General features: G+C 47.0%; 1 protein-coding gene across 3 annotated transcripts in view; it reads right to left on the minus strand.

The window, feature by feature from the left end:
- Nucleotides 1–19,458, minus strand: part of TSEN2 (tRNA splicing endonuclease subunit 2) — a 66,360-nt gene that overhangs the window by 27,954 nt on the left and 18,948 nt on the right. Inside the window, exons 1-3 of one of the 3 annotated variants that reach the window (XM_060161130.1) lie at nt 11,231–11,319; nt 5,163–5,377; nt 3,384–3,465 (exon numbers count right to left, since the gene is read on the minus strand). In XM_060161130.1, coding sequence (XP_060017113.1) covers nt 3,384–3,465; nt 5,163–5,351 — 271 coding nt within the window. In that variant the 5' untranslated portion in view covers nt 5,352–5,377; nt 11,231–11,319. Of the gene's footprint in view, nt 1–3,383; nt 3,466–5,162; nt 5,378–5,552; nt 5,674–11,230; nt 11,320–19,458 lie in introns of those variants that run through there. The other 2 variants (XM_060161129.1, XM_060161131.1) reach the window with 2 other exon arrangements.

Raw genomic sequence — 19,458 nt, forward strand, 5'->3', positions numbered from 1 at the left:
TCCTCTGGTAATTTAACAACGAGCTACAATTTAGCAAGTTTTACTGACAGCCTTCCATGTGCCAAGCACGAGATATACAGAAGTAATAAAGCAAATCCCCTCTCCTTGAGATACTCACACTCTAGTTGGGGAGACAGACCAGACATGACTGACTCTAACCCAAGCTGATTCTAACCCTTCTTGAGCAAGGACAGCACATATTGTAAAGGGACTGGCTTACTTTCCCTGGAAGGGTTAGGAAAAAACACAAAGGAGAAGGAGTAATCGAGTGGGGCTCTGAAGAATGAGTAAGAGTTCGCCAGGCGGACCAGGGGAAAAAGGCAGAGGACACGATGCACAAAGGCTGGGGATGGCAAACGCATGGCAGTTTCACACATCGGCCGGCAGCCCAAGGTGGCTGTGGTACCAACGAGTAGAAGAGGGTGTGTGGACAGGGGGTAGAAGATGAGGTTGAAGCCAAAATGTGGAAATGGACATTTGAGATCTACTTCCTGAGGGCAGCCCACAACCTTAATCTCTTTTTCCTTGACCTAAATTCATTTCCTTCAAATTTCTACCCTACTTAAAACTTAGTTACTACATAGATCAGGAAAAGATTCTCAACTGTTAAGACCATTACACTATTTGAAGACTTTCTATTTTTGGGGGGCCAAATATTAGTAACTGCTGAAGCTGGGTGATGGGGACAGGCAGGGTCATTATGCTACTTGCTCTATTTTTTTTCTCCCTTTTAAAAACTCTATGAAAAAATTGAAAACATACGAAAGTAGAGAGAACAGTGTAATGAATTCCCATGTTCCCATCACTCAGCTTGAAATTAACTCATGGCCAATGGTGCTCTACCTGTTCTTCTGCCCATTCCCCTGGCCCCCAGATTATTTTGAAACAGATCCCTCATATCACTTCATCTCTAAATGGTCTGGTACATCCACGATCACCATGAGAACATGCCCGGGCTGGCCTGTGGAGGACGACATACCCGGTACCCTCCCCGCCTCATCCCACTTGAGGCCATCCTAGACCAGCTGACCGCCATCCAACAGACAAGCAGACACCAGTGAGTCCAGCTACATCCATCACTGGACTTCTAATAGTGCAGCCAGTGGATCCATCACTAACCAGATGGATGAGCACATCCAGCCAAGGTCAGTGGACCCACCCAGCAAACCCGGCAACTCAAATGAGCCACCTGGTTGCTGTTGAGAGGCACTGAATTTGGGGGTGGTCTGTTAAACATCACTGTGGCAGGAGATACAAAGTCTATCCCATTAGGATTGAACAGTCAAATTACCATGTGTTAAAGTCACTCAAAAGAGCTTCCTCTGTGGCTACACCACCTTGTTGTCATGTAATACATTTACAAGGTTCCAAGGTCAAACCTATAGTCTCACCTCTCTCTCCATCCTGTTCCATCCCTCGCCCATAGGCATTAAAAAAACTATGATTTATCCTTCCTTACATTCCAAAAATATATTCATATTCCCCTCCCTCTAGATAAGCCATAGCATACTTTCCTTTACCTTGCTTTCTTTGCTTAGAAATATATCCCAGTGATGTCCCATTCCTACCTCAGCTCCACAGCATGTCATTATATGAATGTCCTATAGTTCGTTCAGCTGGGATCCCCACCCTCCATGGACATTTTGGTTGTCTCCAGTCTTTTAACATTAGAAACAGTGTTGCAATGAATAGCCTTGGGCTCTTTCTTTTCATATTTTTGCCAGTGTATCTTTAAGATAAATTCCCAGAAGTGGAATTGCTGGGTTAAAAGTAAATGCATAGGGGCTTCCCTGGTGGGGCAGTGGTTTAGAGTCCACCTGCTGATGCAGGGGACACGGGTTCATGCCCTGGTCTGGGAAGACCCCACATGCCGCGGAGTGGCTGAGCCCGTGAGCCATGGCCGCTGAGCCTGCGCGTCCGGAGCCTGTGCTCCACAACGGGAGGGGCCACAACAGTGAGAGGCCCGCATACTGCAAAAAAACAAAAAACAAAACAAAAAAACAAAAAGTAAATGCATATACTGGGCAACTGGATATCCACAGGCAAAACAATGAAGCTGGACCCATACCTTACATCATAGAAAAATTAAATCAAAATAGATCAAAGACCTAAACTTAAGAGCTGAAACTATTAACCTCTTAGAAGAAAACACAGGGAAAATCTATACAAGCTTGGATTTGGTAATTGTTCCCTAGTATGACACCAAAAGCACATGAAAAGAAAAAAAAAATTAAAACGATAAATTAGACTTCATTAAAATGAAAAACTTTTACCACTACACACTCATTAAAATGGCTATCATCAAAAACAAAAACAGAAAAGAACAAGTTGGTGAGGATGTGGAAAAATTGGAAAACCTTACGCATTGCTGGTGGGAATGTGAAATGATGCAGGTGTTACGGAAAACAGTTCGTGGTTCCTCAAAAAATTAAAATAGAATTATCAAATGATCCAGCAAGTCTACTCCTAGGTATACACAGAAGAGAAATGAAAACATATGGATAGACAGCATGGATAGACCTTGAAAAAATTATCCTAGGTGAAGGACACAAAAGGTTTCCACTTATATGAGATATTTAGAATGGGCAAAATCAAAGACACAGAAAGCATATTAAGGTTACCAGGGGTTAGGGGGAGAGGAGGAGGGGGGGGAGCAAATGTATACATGGTTTTTCGAGACAGTCAAGTCCCCTTCGTAATGGCCATACCACCTGCACGCCCACCAGCAACGCGTGAGAGTGCTTCTCAGGGGCTCACCAATGGGGCACATTGTCAAACTTTCTGATTTCTGTCACTCTGATTGCTGAAATGGTATCTCAGTGCAGTTTTAATTTGTATTTTGTCTTGCAATAAAATGTTTTTAAAAATCCTTTCTAACTCTGTTTTAACCTGCTGGTGTCGGTTATGCAATTACCATGAGATTCCCTTAGAAAAATACACCCAGATGAAAGCTTTATAAATTAAAGAGGAACAGCAGATGGGAACCATATACATTAGTATGTTTTCACAAATACATCGATGTCGTGGTTATTGTTGTAAATTCCAATTCTAGAAATAAAATATGAAACCCACCTTGCACACAGGTGAGGAGGCACTTAATTACTAGTACCTTCCACACACACAGGACTCTGCTGAGCAATGCTTAACAACAGAAAAGCCTAAATAACACTTTTGATAATTCCAGAAATTAGACGAAACACATTTTCACCAATCATAAGAACACTTTCACCTCGATTAGAATTATTCTAGTTGCTATTTTTACCAGTAAAACTGCCAATGGCATGTTACTTCTCCTCTAGAATTTTACTGTATAATCTGGTGTTAGAGCTAAAAATGAAGAAAAAGATAATTGGCCAAAAGAACCGAATGTTGCACAAGTTTACCTTTCCATTTAGCAACCAGCTTAGGATCTGAAATTGTGAAGTTTGGACGGCTTCTGGACAGGATACCTTTTCCAAAATAACCCTTCCGGGAAGAGAAAAAATATTTCAAGTTTAGTTATCAATTTTTTAGCTGAGGGAGAATAACTACTTGAGTTAACAAGACAGTCATTGCATTTTTCACAGCTTGACATCTTCCCTCTGATTATAGATAATTCATGATTACTAGTGAACATCTTAGTGTCTTCTCTCTCCGATCGTTTGAAGGGAGCTGGGAAGCTTCCAGGGCACCTCGCTTGTCTCGTGAGCAGTGGTCTCAGTCCAGGTCTGGTAAGCTGAAGGTGAAGGGCAGGCGGAGGCAGGATCTCCTCTGCACACGTGGATCGGGAACAGTGGGAGCCAAGTCCACGAGGAACAAAAAGCTTCTCGGATTCTCCTGTTCCCAGAACTGAAGTACTATTCTTCTCCCTCCTGCTGACTCCAAAAACACTGATTCCCCCATCCCCCATTTCTTAAAATTAGAAAATATTTAAACCCATAGAAAACTGAAAGAATAATAAAATGAACACCCTATACCCTCCGCCCAGACTGACAATCAGAATAAATCATGTGTATGACGCTTCACAAAGCCTCCGCTTAACGCTGCATATCGCGAATGGGGAGGAGGTTGTCCTTGGCCTAGACCCCTGTCTCACTGGGGTCAGTGCCACCCACCCACTGTATCCCACTTTGGGAAGGTGACTACAACATGTATTTTATATAAAATGTCTAGAGAAGGCACATTACAGAAACAGGAAGTGGATCAGCAGTGCCTGGGCTGGGCGTGGGGAAGGGATTAAGTGCAGTGAGCATCGGGGGCCTTCTGGGGCCACGGGGAACGCTCTACAAGTGGACTGTCATGGTGGGGGCACAGCTCTATGAATTTATTACAGTCACTGCATCGGGCACTTACAATGGGTGAATTTTATGGCTGTAAATTATAGCGCAATAAAGCTGCTTTAAAAATGCCTCCAGCATTGGGGCTTCCCTGGTGGCGCAGTGGTTGAGAGTCCGCCTGCCGATGCAGGGGACACGGGTTCGTGCCCCGGTCCGGGAAGATCCCACATGCCGCGGAGCGGCTGGGCCCGTGAGCCATGGCCGCTGGGCCTGCGCGTCCAGAGCCTGTGCTCCGCAACGGGAGAGGCCGCAGCGGTGAGAGGCCCGTGTACCGCAAAAAAAAAAAAAAAAAATTGCCTCCAGTGTTGAATTGGCTATGGGGGAAAAAATAAGCAAGCTTCCAATCTCATCCCAAACCTATGGCTGATGGAAAAAGCCAAAACTGGAACTCGTCCTCACGTAAGAAGAGGTCCTCAACCAGGAGAGCGGGCAAAGGCCCTGCTGAAGCCCCATCTGGTGTGTCCTGCACCAGAACAATCTGCATCCTGCGGTTACCTCTGGGGATGGAGTGGCAGTGAGAGGAGGGAAATCTTTACTTTTTACCCATTACACTGCTGTAAATTGCTTGAATTTTTTTTTTTTTACAATGAACATGTGTTGCTTTTATAATCAAAAAACAAGAAAGGTCAATGCACTGATCCAGCTTCACTGACGAAATGTGGGTTTGTGGCTGGGAGCTGTCCTCTGGGCTTATGGCTTCGGGCCACCCGATTCTGTTCCTAAATTGGACTAAACGGCAAGGAAAGCGTATGGGTCATTCATGGTCTGTTTCTGGGGGTGGATGGGGAGAGAATGGCTGGCTCCGGGCTGTTAGGAAGCAGCAGGGCTGAGGCTGCCCGCACATACCTTCCCATACAGCTGTTCCATATCTTCTGCGTTCCTCACAATCACGTTGTTGTTTATCATCTCGGCCCGGAATATTCTAAAGTCCTTCTTAGGACCACAGTCCTGACCGAAAGGGATCGGCAGTGGAGACTCATAGCTCTCATACACTCTTCTTTTCCTCTTTGGGGGACGGAACACTGCCTCTGCCATTTTCCAAGGTAACTGTTCTTTAAAGACTGTAATAGGGAGAAAGAAACAAGTCAGTCAGTAACTGTACCGACCAAACACGTGAGTACATTTATATCCAGGCTCAGAAAACCTTGTGGTCTGTGGGAAAAATATTTACAAAGCAGTGAACAAAAAGAGAGAGTAACGAGAAGATTTTGTTTGTGCAGCACAAAGCCTACCCACCTAGGGCATCTCGATTACTTCCCACGACAATGCCGTGGTACCATTTCTCATTGCAGCTGACGAGACTGAGGCCTAGTGACACGTCCATGGTCACAGTGCCACTTGTAGGTCTCCTGACAGCGAGCACAAGAGGATTTCTGCCCATGAGGATTCCTCCCAGCCTCTCGAGCGGCCGACAGACATTTACCGAGCACCCACCAGAGGCTCCCCATCATCAGAGGTGCTAGGGATATAAAGAGAAAACCAAAAGGACCCTGTCCTCTAAGAAGTAAATCTAGTGAGCACCTCCTTTTCCAAAACAGGACCTTAAAATACGTTCCAAACATGTGGTCAATCATCTCCCAGTTTCTCAGGTAAATTAATAATAGTAACAACAGCAGCAGCAGTCATCATTTAAGGGTCTATTCCTCAGCGCCAAGCATGAGTGGCTAAGAGCAGGAAGTGTCAAGCCAGAGGGCAGGGATGGGAATCGGCTTCACCACCGCCCAGCTGTGTGACGTGGGGCAAAAGTTACTTGATCTCTCTGTGCTTTGGTTTCCCCATCTGCAAAATAAGGATAAATACAGACTCCATCTTATAGTTTAGACCATAGGAGCTTAGAACAGCCCCGGCACGCGGCACTGAGTGCTCTGCACGTCCACTATGATTACTGTTATGGCACTATTACTATTAGCACTAAGAACACCGTGTGACAGATGAGGAAGCAGAGCCAGGTTGGACAGATGTTGTCAGAGGCCTGGAGGGTGGTGGCCCTGGATGACCCCGGGTCTGCTGAACGCCAAAGGCCACGCTATTCCCTCTGGGTTCCGCTGTGAGCACAGGCAGGCCTCCTCTTGTCTGAAGGCTCACTGTTTCCCCAGGTTAGGGGCTGGAGGGTTACAGAGAATTATGGAGAATTATGGAGTTACCATGCGCCCAGCACTATGAGGGAGGAAAGGAAGGCGAAGCCAGTACCTCTCCCTTCCAGGCCTTACCCTCAACCCGAGGAGACAAAACAAGGACAAAACACACACAGGCTGCAATTCCATAATGGCTGGGGGAAGGAAGTCAAGTTGAGTGCATTGTACGATAAAGACAGAGCGCCACAGCAGATGCATTTAACTCAGGAAAGCTCAACCACATGCAAGGGGGAAACACAGACAGTGCAGGGGACTGGGTCAGGTGCTCCACTCATTGGGCAGGTGCCCTGGAATGAGACAGGGGACCTGAATCTGCTGCACCCTCAGTCCCGGCTCTGGACCCGACTTACACGGACAGCACATCTGGTGCTTGAAGATACAGTGGGGCTGTATCACACACGTGTTTAGCCTCCATGGCTCCAAACCCTCACAGGGGAACACGTACGACATTATTTAGGTGCCTCCTGCACTCAATACCAGCATCCTGTTGGGCAAAGGATGTAATCAAGCCTGAAACATCCAACGAAGGCGGCCCAAGCTGAGGCAGGAAGCTGAGTGGCTTTAAGGGTTTACGCCCATTAAAAAGAAATCAAAAGCCTTGTCCAATGTGTAACGATTCCTTTATCCACCCTCCCAAAGATGTTGAGGAATTAAATGAGGACAAAGAAAAACAAAGACCAAGGAAGTTAGAGACATTGATAAATCAATTACAAAAGTAACAATAAAAAGTAAGAATCAGCAAGTTGGAACCGCCATAGAATTGCCAAAGTATTCCAAGCAGCAAAATGCTAAAATAATTTAATTTCTAAATAAGAGTCCTTCAATGGAATTAAATAATGAGCACAACTGTATGCATTTTACACACATCTATGTGTGTGTGTGTGTATATACATACACACACACACACACACATATCGCTATATAGCGTTCATAACAGTACTATGTACACATGTTAATGGGCAATTAAGATTTCCTCCCAAGGGCATTTTAAGGAGATTTTCACTTGCCAATTTATCACTCAACCCAAGCAACTCCAGTTGACCCCTGAACAACATGGGATTTAACTGCATGGGTACACTTACACGCAGATTTTTTTCAAGAGTAGATGTCACAGTACTACACCATCCACAGTTGGCGCAGATGCAGAAACTCGGATGTGAAGGAACCAGGGATACAGCGGGCCGACTATAAATTACACTCAGATTTTTGACTGCAGAGAAGGTCAGAGCCCTGGCTCCCCGCGTTGTTCAAGGGTCAACTGTACTGCATTGAGCATTCAATTGAAGAAACGGCAATTTTTTCTAAAAATTAAAATGATGTTGTATGGCTTTTTTGAGGCAGCATGTGGGTCTCTAGTGAGGCACCTTCTAGGGATTTCCAGGAATAATTCAAACTTTTATGATCATTGCACTTTTATAACTTAACCTCTGGTTAGTATTTGATTTGTATATATTACATTTGAGATTTTTAAGAAAGAGAAAATTTTAATGGCTAACTTCAAAAACTTCCAATTAAATTCTCTCAGACAAGTGAAATAGTTCTGTTTCAATTTGCCTGGTTTGTTTAGGATTTCCCTTTCAGATTGCTATTACACTCTCAAAAAAAAAAAAGGCAAAAATGAGCTATGACACTTGATGGCAAGAACTCTGTATTCCTACCCAAGTTTGCAGGACAGAAGGTTCCTGCCACAAAAGATTCCCAGTTTTTCACAAAACCTCGAAATCCCAGGTTTAGTGCCACCTCTGCACATGAGACAGGAAGCACATCAAGAATCTGGCTCTTAGCAGGCCTCCCATATATGCAAAGCTGCCTTTACGATCATGTAACTTTCAACACCCCAGGTAAAGCTCCCTGAACCCAGTTTCTTCCTCTTCAAATTGAACAGAACTAGAAAACAGTCTGGAAGCCACTCAAATGTTAAACACTAAGTAACCATATGACCCAGCAATTCCACTCCTGGGTAGATAAAAGAAAACTGAAAACATGTTTGTACAAAAATTTGTACACAGGACTTCCCTGATGGTGCAGTGGTTAAGAATCTACCTGCCAAGGCAGGGGACACGGGTTTGAGCCCTGGTCCAGAAGGATCTCACATGCCGCGGAGCAACGAAGTCCGTGTGCCACAACTACTGAGCCTGCGCTCCAGAGCCCAGGAGCCACAACTACTGAGTCCACATGCCACAACGACTGAAGTCCGTGAACCTACAGCCCGTGCTCCACAACAAGAGAAGCCACCGCAATGAGAAGCCTGTGCACCGCAACGAAGAGTAGCCCCCGCTCGCCACAACTAGAGAAAGCCCATGCGCAGCAACGGAGACCCAATGCAGCCAAAAATAAATAAATAAATAAGTACATGAATGTTTACAGCAGTATTGTTCATAATAGTCAAAAAGTAGAAACAACCGAGAGGTCCATCAACAGATGAATGGATCAACAAAATGGGTTATATCCATATAATGGAATACTATCAGCAATTAACAGACGAATGAAGTACTGATACAGACTACAACGTGTGTGAACCTTGAGAGCATTATGTGGAGTGAAAGAAGCCAGTCACAAAAGACCACACATTGTATGAGACCATTAACATGAAACGTCCGGAACAGGCAAATCCAAAGGGCAACACCAAGTAGATTAGTGGCTGCCAGGTGCTGGGGGAAGGGAGCTATGGGGAATGACTGCCCATAGGTATGGGGTTTATTTTGAGGGATGAAAAAGCTTTACAATTAGATTGCACTGATGGTGTTGGCTGCATAACTCTGAATGTATTAAAAGCACTGAACTGTACATTTCACAAGGGTTAATTTTATGGTATATGAACCATCTCTCAATAAAGCTGAAAAAATTCAATAGGACAAACCAGAAGATCTCTCGTGTCATAGTTTTGTAGAAGAGTTGCCTTGTGCGGAACTGGGAAGGCAAAGCAGGGGAGGAAGGATTGAGTTTGTTAGTCTCCATATCTGCAATAGGCATTTCAGAAATGTTTCTTCAGTGCCGAGATAGGAGACCAGCATGACGGGAGATGTGGGATGTGAGTACAATTACAACAGCTCACCATCACTTGGAGGTACAACATGCCACGCACCGACTGTGCCAACACTACACACGTGGGTACCAGTACCCGCATTTCACAGATGAGTAAATGGAGGCTTAGAGAGGGCAGGTCACTTGGCCACAGCGCCACGGCTGGGAAGATGAGAGGCCAGTAAGGCAGGGAGACAGGGCACGGTGAGAAGACTGGCTTCAAAGAGGACCCCTGTCTGAAGCACACGCAAATGTATAGGAAGGACTGGGCCATTGGTCAGGGGGTTTGGGATGTGAAGGCTTGATGCCTGTGCAGCTTCTCAAGCCGGGAATGACAACTGAAAAGATTAAGAGGGAATTCCCTGGCAGTCCTGTGGTTAGGACTCCATGCGTTCACTGCTGAGGGGCCGGGTTCAACCCTGGTTGGGGAACTATGATCCCACAAGCCACTCGGCAGGGCAGAGGGGAAAAAAAAAAGTTTAAAAGAAAAGATTAAGAAAATTAAACTGGGGTCATATATAACAGTGGCTCTCAAGGCTTGGATGCCCTTAGAATCACCTGGGGAAATTCTGAAACTTCCAATGCCCAGGCCTTACCTATAATTACATCAGAAAGTCTGGGGTGGGACCCAGGTGATTTCAATATGTAGCCAAAGTTGTCAACTACTGGTGATAGGATGGCCTATTCAAACTCAGTGCCAACAGCCAACTCCACTGTACAGGTGAGGAAAGGGACTCAGGGGTTGACTGCTACGCACATGTAAGGAAGCAGCTGTTACTTTTCCTTTTCTAAATCTGGGCATACCAACTCGAGGCACCAGTAATGTTAAGTACATTTACTTTTCTATCAAAATCAGGACTTGTTCCTAATTCTTCCCTTGAGCGGATAACCTAACACCTTTTAGGTGTTCAGTAAATGTTTATTCCAAACAAAACAAAGTAAAACAAAAAGGGGGAGGTAGCTTCATTTAACTTCCCAACCCTGTGGGCCCACCTTGCCAAACCAGCCTGGTTAAAACCTCCCACTCAGCACAACTCACATTCTCCCAATTAAAAAACCGCTGAAGCTCCGAACGCCTACCTCCTGGGCCAGGGGAGGCAAGGATTAAAGGGAGAAGGCAAACAATCCTGCCTCTGGGGAGCTTTCAGGTTAGAACCCGAGACTAGACATGTAAACAAACGACAAACCTTTGCAAGCTGTTGTGAGGATTAGATGGGTAATTGTGCGAAGGAGCCTGGTACTGGGCCTACCATGCGAAGTGCTAGCCCGACGGAAGCTGTAGCTGCAACTAATGATCAAGAAGTGTTAAGGGCCCAACAAACCCACAACTCCTTGTCATTACGCATCCCTTTGCTGGTTCCCTAGAGTGGCTCCCCCAGCAATCCTACTAGCGGCTAAAGCGCCACTCGGGCAGAGCCGGTGTCAGGTGCACCCTGACGTCCTCTGTCCCCAGTGCTGCACGTGGCGTTAATGTTTCCAGAAAGAACATAAAAAAGAGGACTACGGGTACACGGAGAAGGGGAAAGGGGCTAATTCCGGTGGAACAAGGAAGCCAGGCCCCGCGTCCCGGCCCAGTCTGGTGCGACTCTGAGACCCGGGGAACGTCTGTGGGCCGTTTCCGTTCTCGCCCCAGTGGGTTTTCGAAAAAGGCGATGTCTCCTCCCGCGGCGGAGACCCCCACCCCCACCCCCTTGTGCTGCGGCACCGCGCTCAGCTCCCCGGGACGCGGCCTGCTCCCGAACCCCGGAGCCTTACCTTCCTCTGCCCTACGCGCTCGCCGTTACCCCGGCAACGCCGGCCGGGGGGGCGGACACCGCTGCCGTCAAGCAGTGCGGCCGCAAAGCCGGACGACTGCGCAGCCGCAGAGCCCGAGAGAGGGCCCACCGAGTGTTTGCGGAGCGCATCCGCGCAGCGCAGGGCCTTAAGGCGGGTCTTCGGTGGGTGCTGCTCATTCCTCGCGAGGTGTAAGGCAGAGGCGGCGCGTCCTCTTTCCTGCCTTCCCCGTGATCGTAGCGCTACCCCCGTGCACACATGCTGTTCTCGTTTAATCCCCACAACAATCCCACAGGACCCATTTTACAGATGAGATCTAAGTTACTTATCCAATGTCACGTAGTTGGGAGGTACTGGAGTTAAGAGTGATAGGACTAGACTCAGAACTCAGGTCTAAGGACTTGGGGTCCTCGCCCCTGGGGAGATGGGGCTCTTGAAGCGACTGGACTTGATATGACCCCAGCCCTGAGGAAGCGGGTCCGCTGAGCTCAGCCCGCAGACTTCAGCTTTCTCAATGCTTTTGTGTAAGTGCAGCATGCAGGGAACATGTAAGAAGTGCCCCTCGCACAGGGCACTGACCAAAAGCCCCTGTAGGCACTGGCCGCCCTATGCAGCGTCAAGGACAAGTCAAGGACAACGGGCCGGGAGTCAGACCGGCATTTGCATCACCTTCCCGCTCACTGGCTGTGTGGTTGGTCTTGAGTGAATGACTTAAGCTTTCTGAGCCACAGTTTCCTGTATTGAAAAATGGGTCGTCAGGATTATGAGGGAAAAGCAAAACAAAAGTGCGCTGGGAATTGTAAAAGTTTCTCCCACCTGGTTATTTTAAAGGAGGCCTGGTAGGGAGTCCAATAAACACCTTCCTAAATATGAACCCCAGGGCCACACATGCTGGGCAGGTGGGGAAGGTGGGTGACAGGGAAGGGTGGCAAATCGTGCCAGAGAGATTTATGGGGCTAGGTGAGACAGGCTTTGAAATCTGGACCTTTCCCAACTTCCTCTTGTCTCCAGGCCTTCCCACACGCTGTCGTCTCTACCTGGAACATCCTTCTCTCCTGTCTGGAGCAGTGATTCCTGGTCACCCTTTAGGCCTCAGCTCAGATATCTCCTCCTCAGACTTCCTCTTGCTTTCCCAGGCTGGCTTGGGTGACTTGCCTCTGTGTTCCCACAATAGTCTGGTGCCCCCTATGCTGTCCCTGATTCCTGATCTTCCTTAACTGGACTGCGAGCTCCTAGTAGAAAGAGCTCAAGACGTGGCATTAAGGGGGGGGTCTGCCTGCAGGGGTCTCAACTGCTTAGCTCAGGAGTTCAGATTTTAGAGAAATCAAAAGCCGAATATCTTCCTGGTTACAACGTTGCAAAAAAGGGAGAACTTGAGCAGCATTCACAGAATAGTGGTATCAGGACGGTTTGGGCTGGGAAGAGAGAGGTGGAGGGAGGCTGTAATATTGCACCAGAACATGCCAATGGAGGAAATACTGGATTTAGAATGAGAGGCTTTTAAAAATGAAAGGGAACTCCGAGGTTGTCCAGTTCAACTTCCTTACTTAACTGATAAGAAAAAAGGCTCAGAGGCACCGTGAATTGCCAGAGGTAACAGAGCAAGTCTGAGGGGGCGCTGAGACTAGAGCCAGGTCTCCACAACCTCAGCGGGTGCTTGGCACTCGGCTTGGGAGGCGCCCATGATGGGATCTCAGGGGCCATCATCTGGAGCTCTGTCCCCACAGAGGGTCCAGAGTGCAAGCTAATGAACAAGACATTCTTCCCCCAAGATTTCCTCCTTGGTGTTTCCCCCCCTCCCCGCTGTGTGGTGCAGCTTTTGGGAAATCAGTTCCTTGACCAGGAATTGAATCCAGGCCACAGCAGTGACAGTGCGGAATCCCAACCACTAGGCCACCAGGTAAATCTCAATAGTGTGTATTTTAAACATTTTGTTATGGTCCTTTTCAGACATACACAAAAGTAGATCGCTTCCAGCATCTTCAACCTTTGGTATCTTGTTTCTTTTACACTCTCCATAAATACACCTTTTCCCCACTGCTGGTGTATTTTAAAGCAATTCCAGACATCATATAATTTCACTCATAATATTTAAATATATGACTCTAACAGGTAAGAATTTAAACTTTATTACATATATATCTATATAGTTGATTCTTGTTATTCACAGAAGTTCTATAGAGTCACCATGAACACTGAATTGGTGAACACTGAACCGTTGCTTCTAAGGGAATGCAGGTCGGTTCCTGGCAGCCTCTGGTCACAACATTTTCATCAACCAATCGATACACAACCTTGTTTTATGTGTACTTTCCTTTAAAAACACTTTATTTAATGTCTATTGTAGACTCATGAACATTGAACTCATGGCCCACATCAGTATAACTCACACCTGAACAAATCTCATCTAACAAGTGTATTTTCTCCGTAGGGCACGTCACGGCATTCTTGGCTTAGGGACACTAGACAGCACTTCAGCACTCTGCTTGGGGTTCATTTTATTTATTTTAAATTTTTAAATTTTTTATAAATTTATTTTATTTTATTAATTTTTTTATTTGTGGCTGCATTGGGTCTTCGTTGGGGTGCACGGGCTTCTCATTGCGGTGGCTTCTCTTGTTGTGGAGCACGGGCTCTAGGTGCGTGGGCTTCAGTACTTGTGACTTGTGGGCTCAGCAGCTGTGGCTCTTGGGTTCTAGAGCACAGGCTCAGTAGTTGTGGCGCACGGGACTAGTTGCTCCGCAGCATGTAGGATCTTCCCGGACCAGGGCTCGAACCCGTGCCCCTGCATTGGCAGGCAGATTCTCAACCGCTGTGCCACCAGGGAAGCCCCTTGGGGTTCATTTTAAAATTACCAACACAAATCACAAAAACATGAAAAACGTGGCACTAACGAGATGGCAAAAAGCACACTTGTTTATGATATGAGTGCTGAATGATGATATAAGACAGAGTATCACCGGTTGACTTCAGCTGAGAACATGCATATTGGGAGACTCAAATTTTTCTCCTGTCTACGCATGTGCGTGTCTGTAAGTGATCCAGTACTGTGAAGATCGGTTTTGGCATTACAAATACATTTTAGCCAGGAGGTGAATTTGCAAATGCAGAATCTGCCAATAATGACGATTGACTGTATATGTATATTCCCAATATCATTAACACATCTAACAAAACGAACAATAATCCTTAACATCATGTGTCTATGAAGGGTAACACAGAACCTGCATGTACTATTTGGGATATACTTATACTAAAAAAAAATCGTTTATCTGAAATTCAAATTCATTTGGTATCCTGTATTTTATGTGACCACCTAACAATTTATTGGGCCTTCATATGTGCCAGCCACTTTGCATCCAATCTTGACTCTCACCACAGTCCTGTGAGATAGGTGTTCTCCCCAATATTTCACCGTCGAGGTTCCCTCCCTGCCCAGGTTCTCAGAGCTAGGAAGTAGTGGAGGCCAGGTGAGGATCCAAATCCACAGGACCAAGGGGCTTGCATTCACTTTCATCTATCATGTGGGATACGGGAGGGCAGTGCATTGACAAAGCACAGCTTTAAACATGGAAATACAAAAATGACCCACAGCAAGTTTTGGTGGGAGGTCAGGGAGGACCCAGATGGGTTGAAGGACCCAGGAGGCTTCCGGGAAGAGGTGGCCTTTGCGCTGAGCCTGGGGAGAGCGTGGAGGAGGAATGAGACAGCAGTCGGGGGCACAGGGCAGGCCCACGTGCCAGGAGGTGTGGGCCTGGAAGTTCCGCAGAGGGAGGAGCCGGGCTTGGCGGGTTACGAGGTCGAAGACGCCGATAAGGTCCGATAGGCAGGGCGCGGCCCGATCGTGCAGGCGCTTGAATTCCAGGCTTGGCGTTTGGACTTTACCCCGTAGACACTGGGGAGCCACTGGCGTTTCTGAGCTGGGCTGGGCGGCCTCCGCCGTCGCCTCATTGTTTTTCCCAGACGGGGGCCCGAATGAGCCCTGCAGCATTTCAACGAGGCCACTAGATGGGGATATTTTAGCAAATTTAAACCACCCAGCCTCCAGCGAAAACAAACACAGGGACCCAGCGAAAGGCTCCACGCGCTTACCCGCGGCACGCAACGGAAAACGCAAGGGCTGGAAATGAAAATCAAACGAGGGACACAGTTCAGCTTCTCCCTGCCGGCGAGACGAAACCTCAGATAATTTCTCTGCTGTGAAGGAGAAAGGGTCCAGGGCGTGCAGGAAAGGGCATTTCCATTTTAACAACTGCCCTGCAGACATTCTCTAGCATCTAAGCCTCACAACAGTCATTCAAAGCAGGTGTTATCATCCCATTTTACAGGCGAGGAAACGGAGACGCTGAAGGTTACATTTGCTCAATTATTTACGGAGGCGACACCAGGCTAGGAAGGGAGATAGTGTTGGCAGCAGGTGTAAGGGGTGGGCTGGGCAAGACCCCAAGGCAGTGCTTTGCTGGGCCCAGAGTCCCCAGTGCAAAGGGCGGGGCACTGCCTTTAGATCCTACTTTGGCTGCTAGAAAAACCTGTAGCGTGGATGGTGGGAGCCGCTGGACAACTACCATTTGCTCAATTCCCACTGCTTTTTAGAGATAGTCTCCCTTAATTCTCTGACAACCACCCAGTGAGTTAGGGGTTATCACACACCCATGATTTTTTTTTTTTTTTTTTTTTTTTTTTTGCGGTACGCGGGCCTCTCACCGCTGTGGCCTCTCCCGCCGCGGAGCACAGGCTCTGGACGCGCGAGCCCAGACACTCCGCGGCACGCGGGATCCCCCCGGACCGGGGCATGAACCCGCGGCCCCTGCATCGGCAGGCGGACTCCCAACCACTGCGCCACCAGCGAAGCCCTATCACACACCCATTTTACAGGTAAGAAAATCGATTCAGAGAGGTGACGTGACTTGCCCAAGGTCACACACTGGGGTTAAGCACTGGAGGGGGAAGGGGATCCCAGGTATGCCTACTCCTCCCTGTGATTAATCAAACACATCCGACTTCTGGGTAAATTTCCTAGAGAAACTTGGGCAGAGATGCCCAGGGAGACACATACAAAGATTTTCCTTTTTTTCTTAAATCGAAGCATGATGGTTTATAATAAAAAAGGGAAACAACATAAATGCCCATCCCTAGAAGAATGGACATATAAAATGAGGTACGAAGGATTCATAAAGTGGAAAAGTATTCAGCAATGAAAAGCTAGCTCTTCTATGATTATCAACATGGATAGATTTCACAAACCTGTTGGCTCATAAAGGCCAGAAGCAGAACAATATGAATCCTATGATACCTTTTGTATAAATTAAAACACACCCCAAACAGTACCAAGTCGTGAGTGTATGTATAGGTATGCTAAACTATTTTAAGATAACAGGAAGGTTATGCACCAAAGTCATTAGTTATCTGTGGGACTTGGGTAGTAGATAAGGGGTTTTAGCTTTACATTTCATTGCTTAAAAAAAAAAAAAAACTAGAAGCAAATATATGGTTGGGACTATAGGTGACTGTTAAATTATTTGTTGTATCCATTTCTCATTTTAATCTTTGCAAAAACAGATGCTTCAGTCAAACCAATAACTACAAAGATAGAAAACTACAAAACCAAAATAATTTTCCTGTTTAGGGTCAACGGTTTGAAGATGGGGGGGCGGGTGCCAGTACTCTGGGAGGGTCGGAGAGGAACCTGGGAGAAGGTGATCAGAGGAAGTGGCACACAGGTTAGGCCGGAAATGCACAGGCCTGGCTCTGTTATGGGAATATGGCTGGTGGGGTCCAGTTCTCCAGCGTTTCCAGAGGAAGAGCCCATCCTGGCATCACACAAGCGGTCCCACCACCCTGTGACTGTCGTGCCTGCCGGGGAGCAGCAGGCGGCAGGTGAGGCCATGGGAACCCTGTGAGGGGGCCAGAGAGGACCAGGACGGGGTGCAGGAGTCCCGGGAAGATGTGGCTCCTGGGTGCGAGAGAGGTGGCTGGAAGCGGTTACACCCTCTGGCTTCTCTCCCTCCCTCCCTTTCCTCTGGTCATTTTCTCTGAACTCATGGTGACATGGACCATTTAATGTGTGGCCTGGAGGGGTCACGCCCACTTTCCAGAAGCAGGTGCTGCAACCAGAAACTAAGGGCAGTTCTCACTCTGTCCACCTCCCGGGGCTGCAGTGACCAGCATGGGAGGTCATGAGCACTAACTATCTATTACTACAAAGTAATAAAGTCTTCTTTTTCTCTTTTTCCTCATCCTTTACATTTGTCATAATACACAAAATAATAAGACATACAGGTAGAGCCTAGCATTTTCCTTGTATTGGTTCATTTTCCCACTCACTTATTCCTCCTTACAGCTCTATTAGTGAATACATTTATACTCCCAATTTTGAAGGTGAGGAAATTGAGTCAGAGAAGTTATGTAATTAACCCAAGGTAACCCAGTGAAGAAGTGGCGGAGGTAGGATTTAAACCCAGGTCTGCCTGACTGCAGGGCCACTGTGCTGTACTGATACAGTAAGTTTGATGGTCTCGTATCTTATCCTAAAAAGGAGGTAAAGAGAACATTTTGTGTTTTGTTCTGTTTTTCCTCTTTCTCATGGAAATTTTCTTTGTTCCAAGTTGCTTTTGTCTTGTGTGTGACCCCCTGCAGGTCATCCCCATCTGAGCTCAGGATTGTAATTTCCTGGGTGGTTGAAGAACTCTTTGGTCTGTTCACAGGAGAGACAGGAGAAGAGGCCCAACGTGGCCCCAACCTGGCTTTCCTGCTCTCCTGGGTATGTCCGCCTCAGATGTCAAAAGGCCTGAATTCCAGGCAAACCAGGAATAATGCCCCAGTCATCAAATTTGAAACCAAAATTCAGCAAAGACATGAATTTGCTGCCAGAAAGCAAATAGCTCTTTCTTTTCTTTCTCATTTTTTTTTTCGCCCAAACAAAACATCCTCTTATGAAATATGTCCAATTTGCAATATTTACTTTCCCTTTATTTAATAACAGGAAAGGGTTTGCTGGACTTTTGTTGATTTTCGCATTTCTTATTAAAATTCTTAAGGGGGTTTTGGGGGAACTTAATCAGCAAAAAAAGGAGAAGGAAAAAAAATCTCATCTGCATTCCACAGGCCTTATTAATGGAGGAAACTTGCTGTTTGTTTAAGAGCATTTTCTGACGGGAGAAAGCAAATCGTCGTGTGTTCCAGAGCCTCTGACTCGTATTCTTGACTGTGCTTCCTTCTCAGTTGTCTCCAGGGCTCTGAATCCCTTGTTCTAAGCTTTCTGCCCAAGAAGATGGGGCTGGGCTTCATGCCCCCCTGCCAGGCTGGGAGGGAAGCTAACATTCCTTCAACATCTCAGCACAGTTCTCTGCACCCAGCCCTTGTGGCAGCCCTCACTCGGCCGATGCGGAAACGGAGGCTTAGAAGGGTGAAGTCCCATGTCCAAGCTCCCTTTCCGTGTAGCTTACACTCCTTGGGATGAAAAGAAAAGGGGTCCTAGTATTCACGGAGTCCTACATCCAACTGAGTCCTCACTGAGCAACTCTCTGAGATAACTAGACAATCTCCACCCTTCAAGGCTCAGAGAGGTAAAGTGACTGGCTTGAGGTCACACGGCTGGAGGATTGTGGCGCTGGGATTTGAGCCGTGCTCTGCCTGACTCTCACATCCACGTTTATTTTGCTTCTCTACACCTCCTCTTTGGGGCCACGAGCAGCATGATTTTCTTGTAATGAAATACATTGCTCCCCAAAAGTTAAAACTCTCTCCCCCTGAGAGGTCTTGGTCCTGCCTTCCTTGGTTCTATAACAAGTAAGTTCAAGGACTTTGTTTCTGCATTTTCATTCTACCAGAAATATTCATGTACATTATTATTACGTATATTATATAATTATTATAATATGTTTATTTCTAGAATAGTGCCTGATGCAGCGTAAGTTTTAATCAATGGCATTGCAGTAGTTGGGTCCCCATGCTCTCCTTCTATGGAGAAGCAGACTGAGGTCTCGAGAGAAGAAGGAATCTGCCCAAGGCCCCAGAGGTCCAGAGCCAGGTCCAGAGCTCCCTGTTCTCTGGGCTTGGTGCTTCCCCATGAGCACGCCTGCAGCAGCCGTCTTCTTGTCCATCCAGCCCCTGCTCCGTGTGGCACCGAGCTGGAGGTTAGGACCCCCAGATAAACCAAATGTGGTATCTGATGCCAGAGTTCTCAGGGTCCAGCAGGAAGGGATGCTTGG

Source organism: Lagenorhynchus albirostris, chromosome 10, assembly GCF_949774975.1.
Source record: "Lagenorhynchus albirostris chromosome 10, mLagAlb1.1, whole genome shotgun sequence".
Taxonomy (NCBI): Eukaryota; Metazoa; Chordata; class Mammalia; order Artiodactyla; family Delphinidae; genus Lagenorhynchus; species Lagenorhynchus albirostris.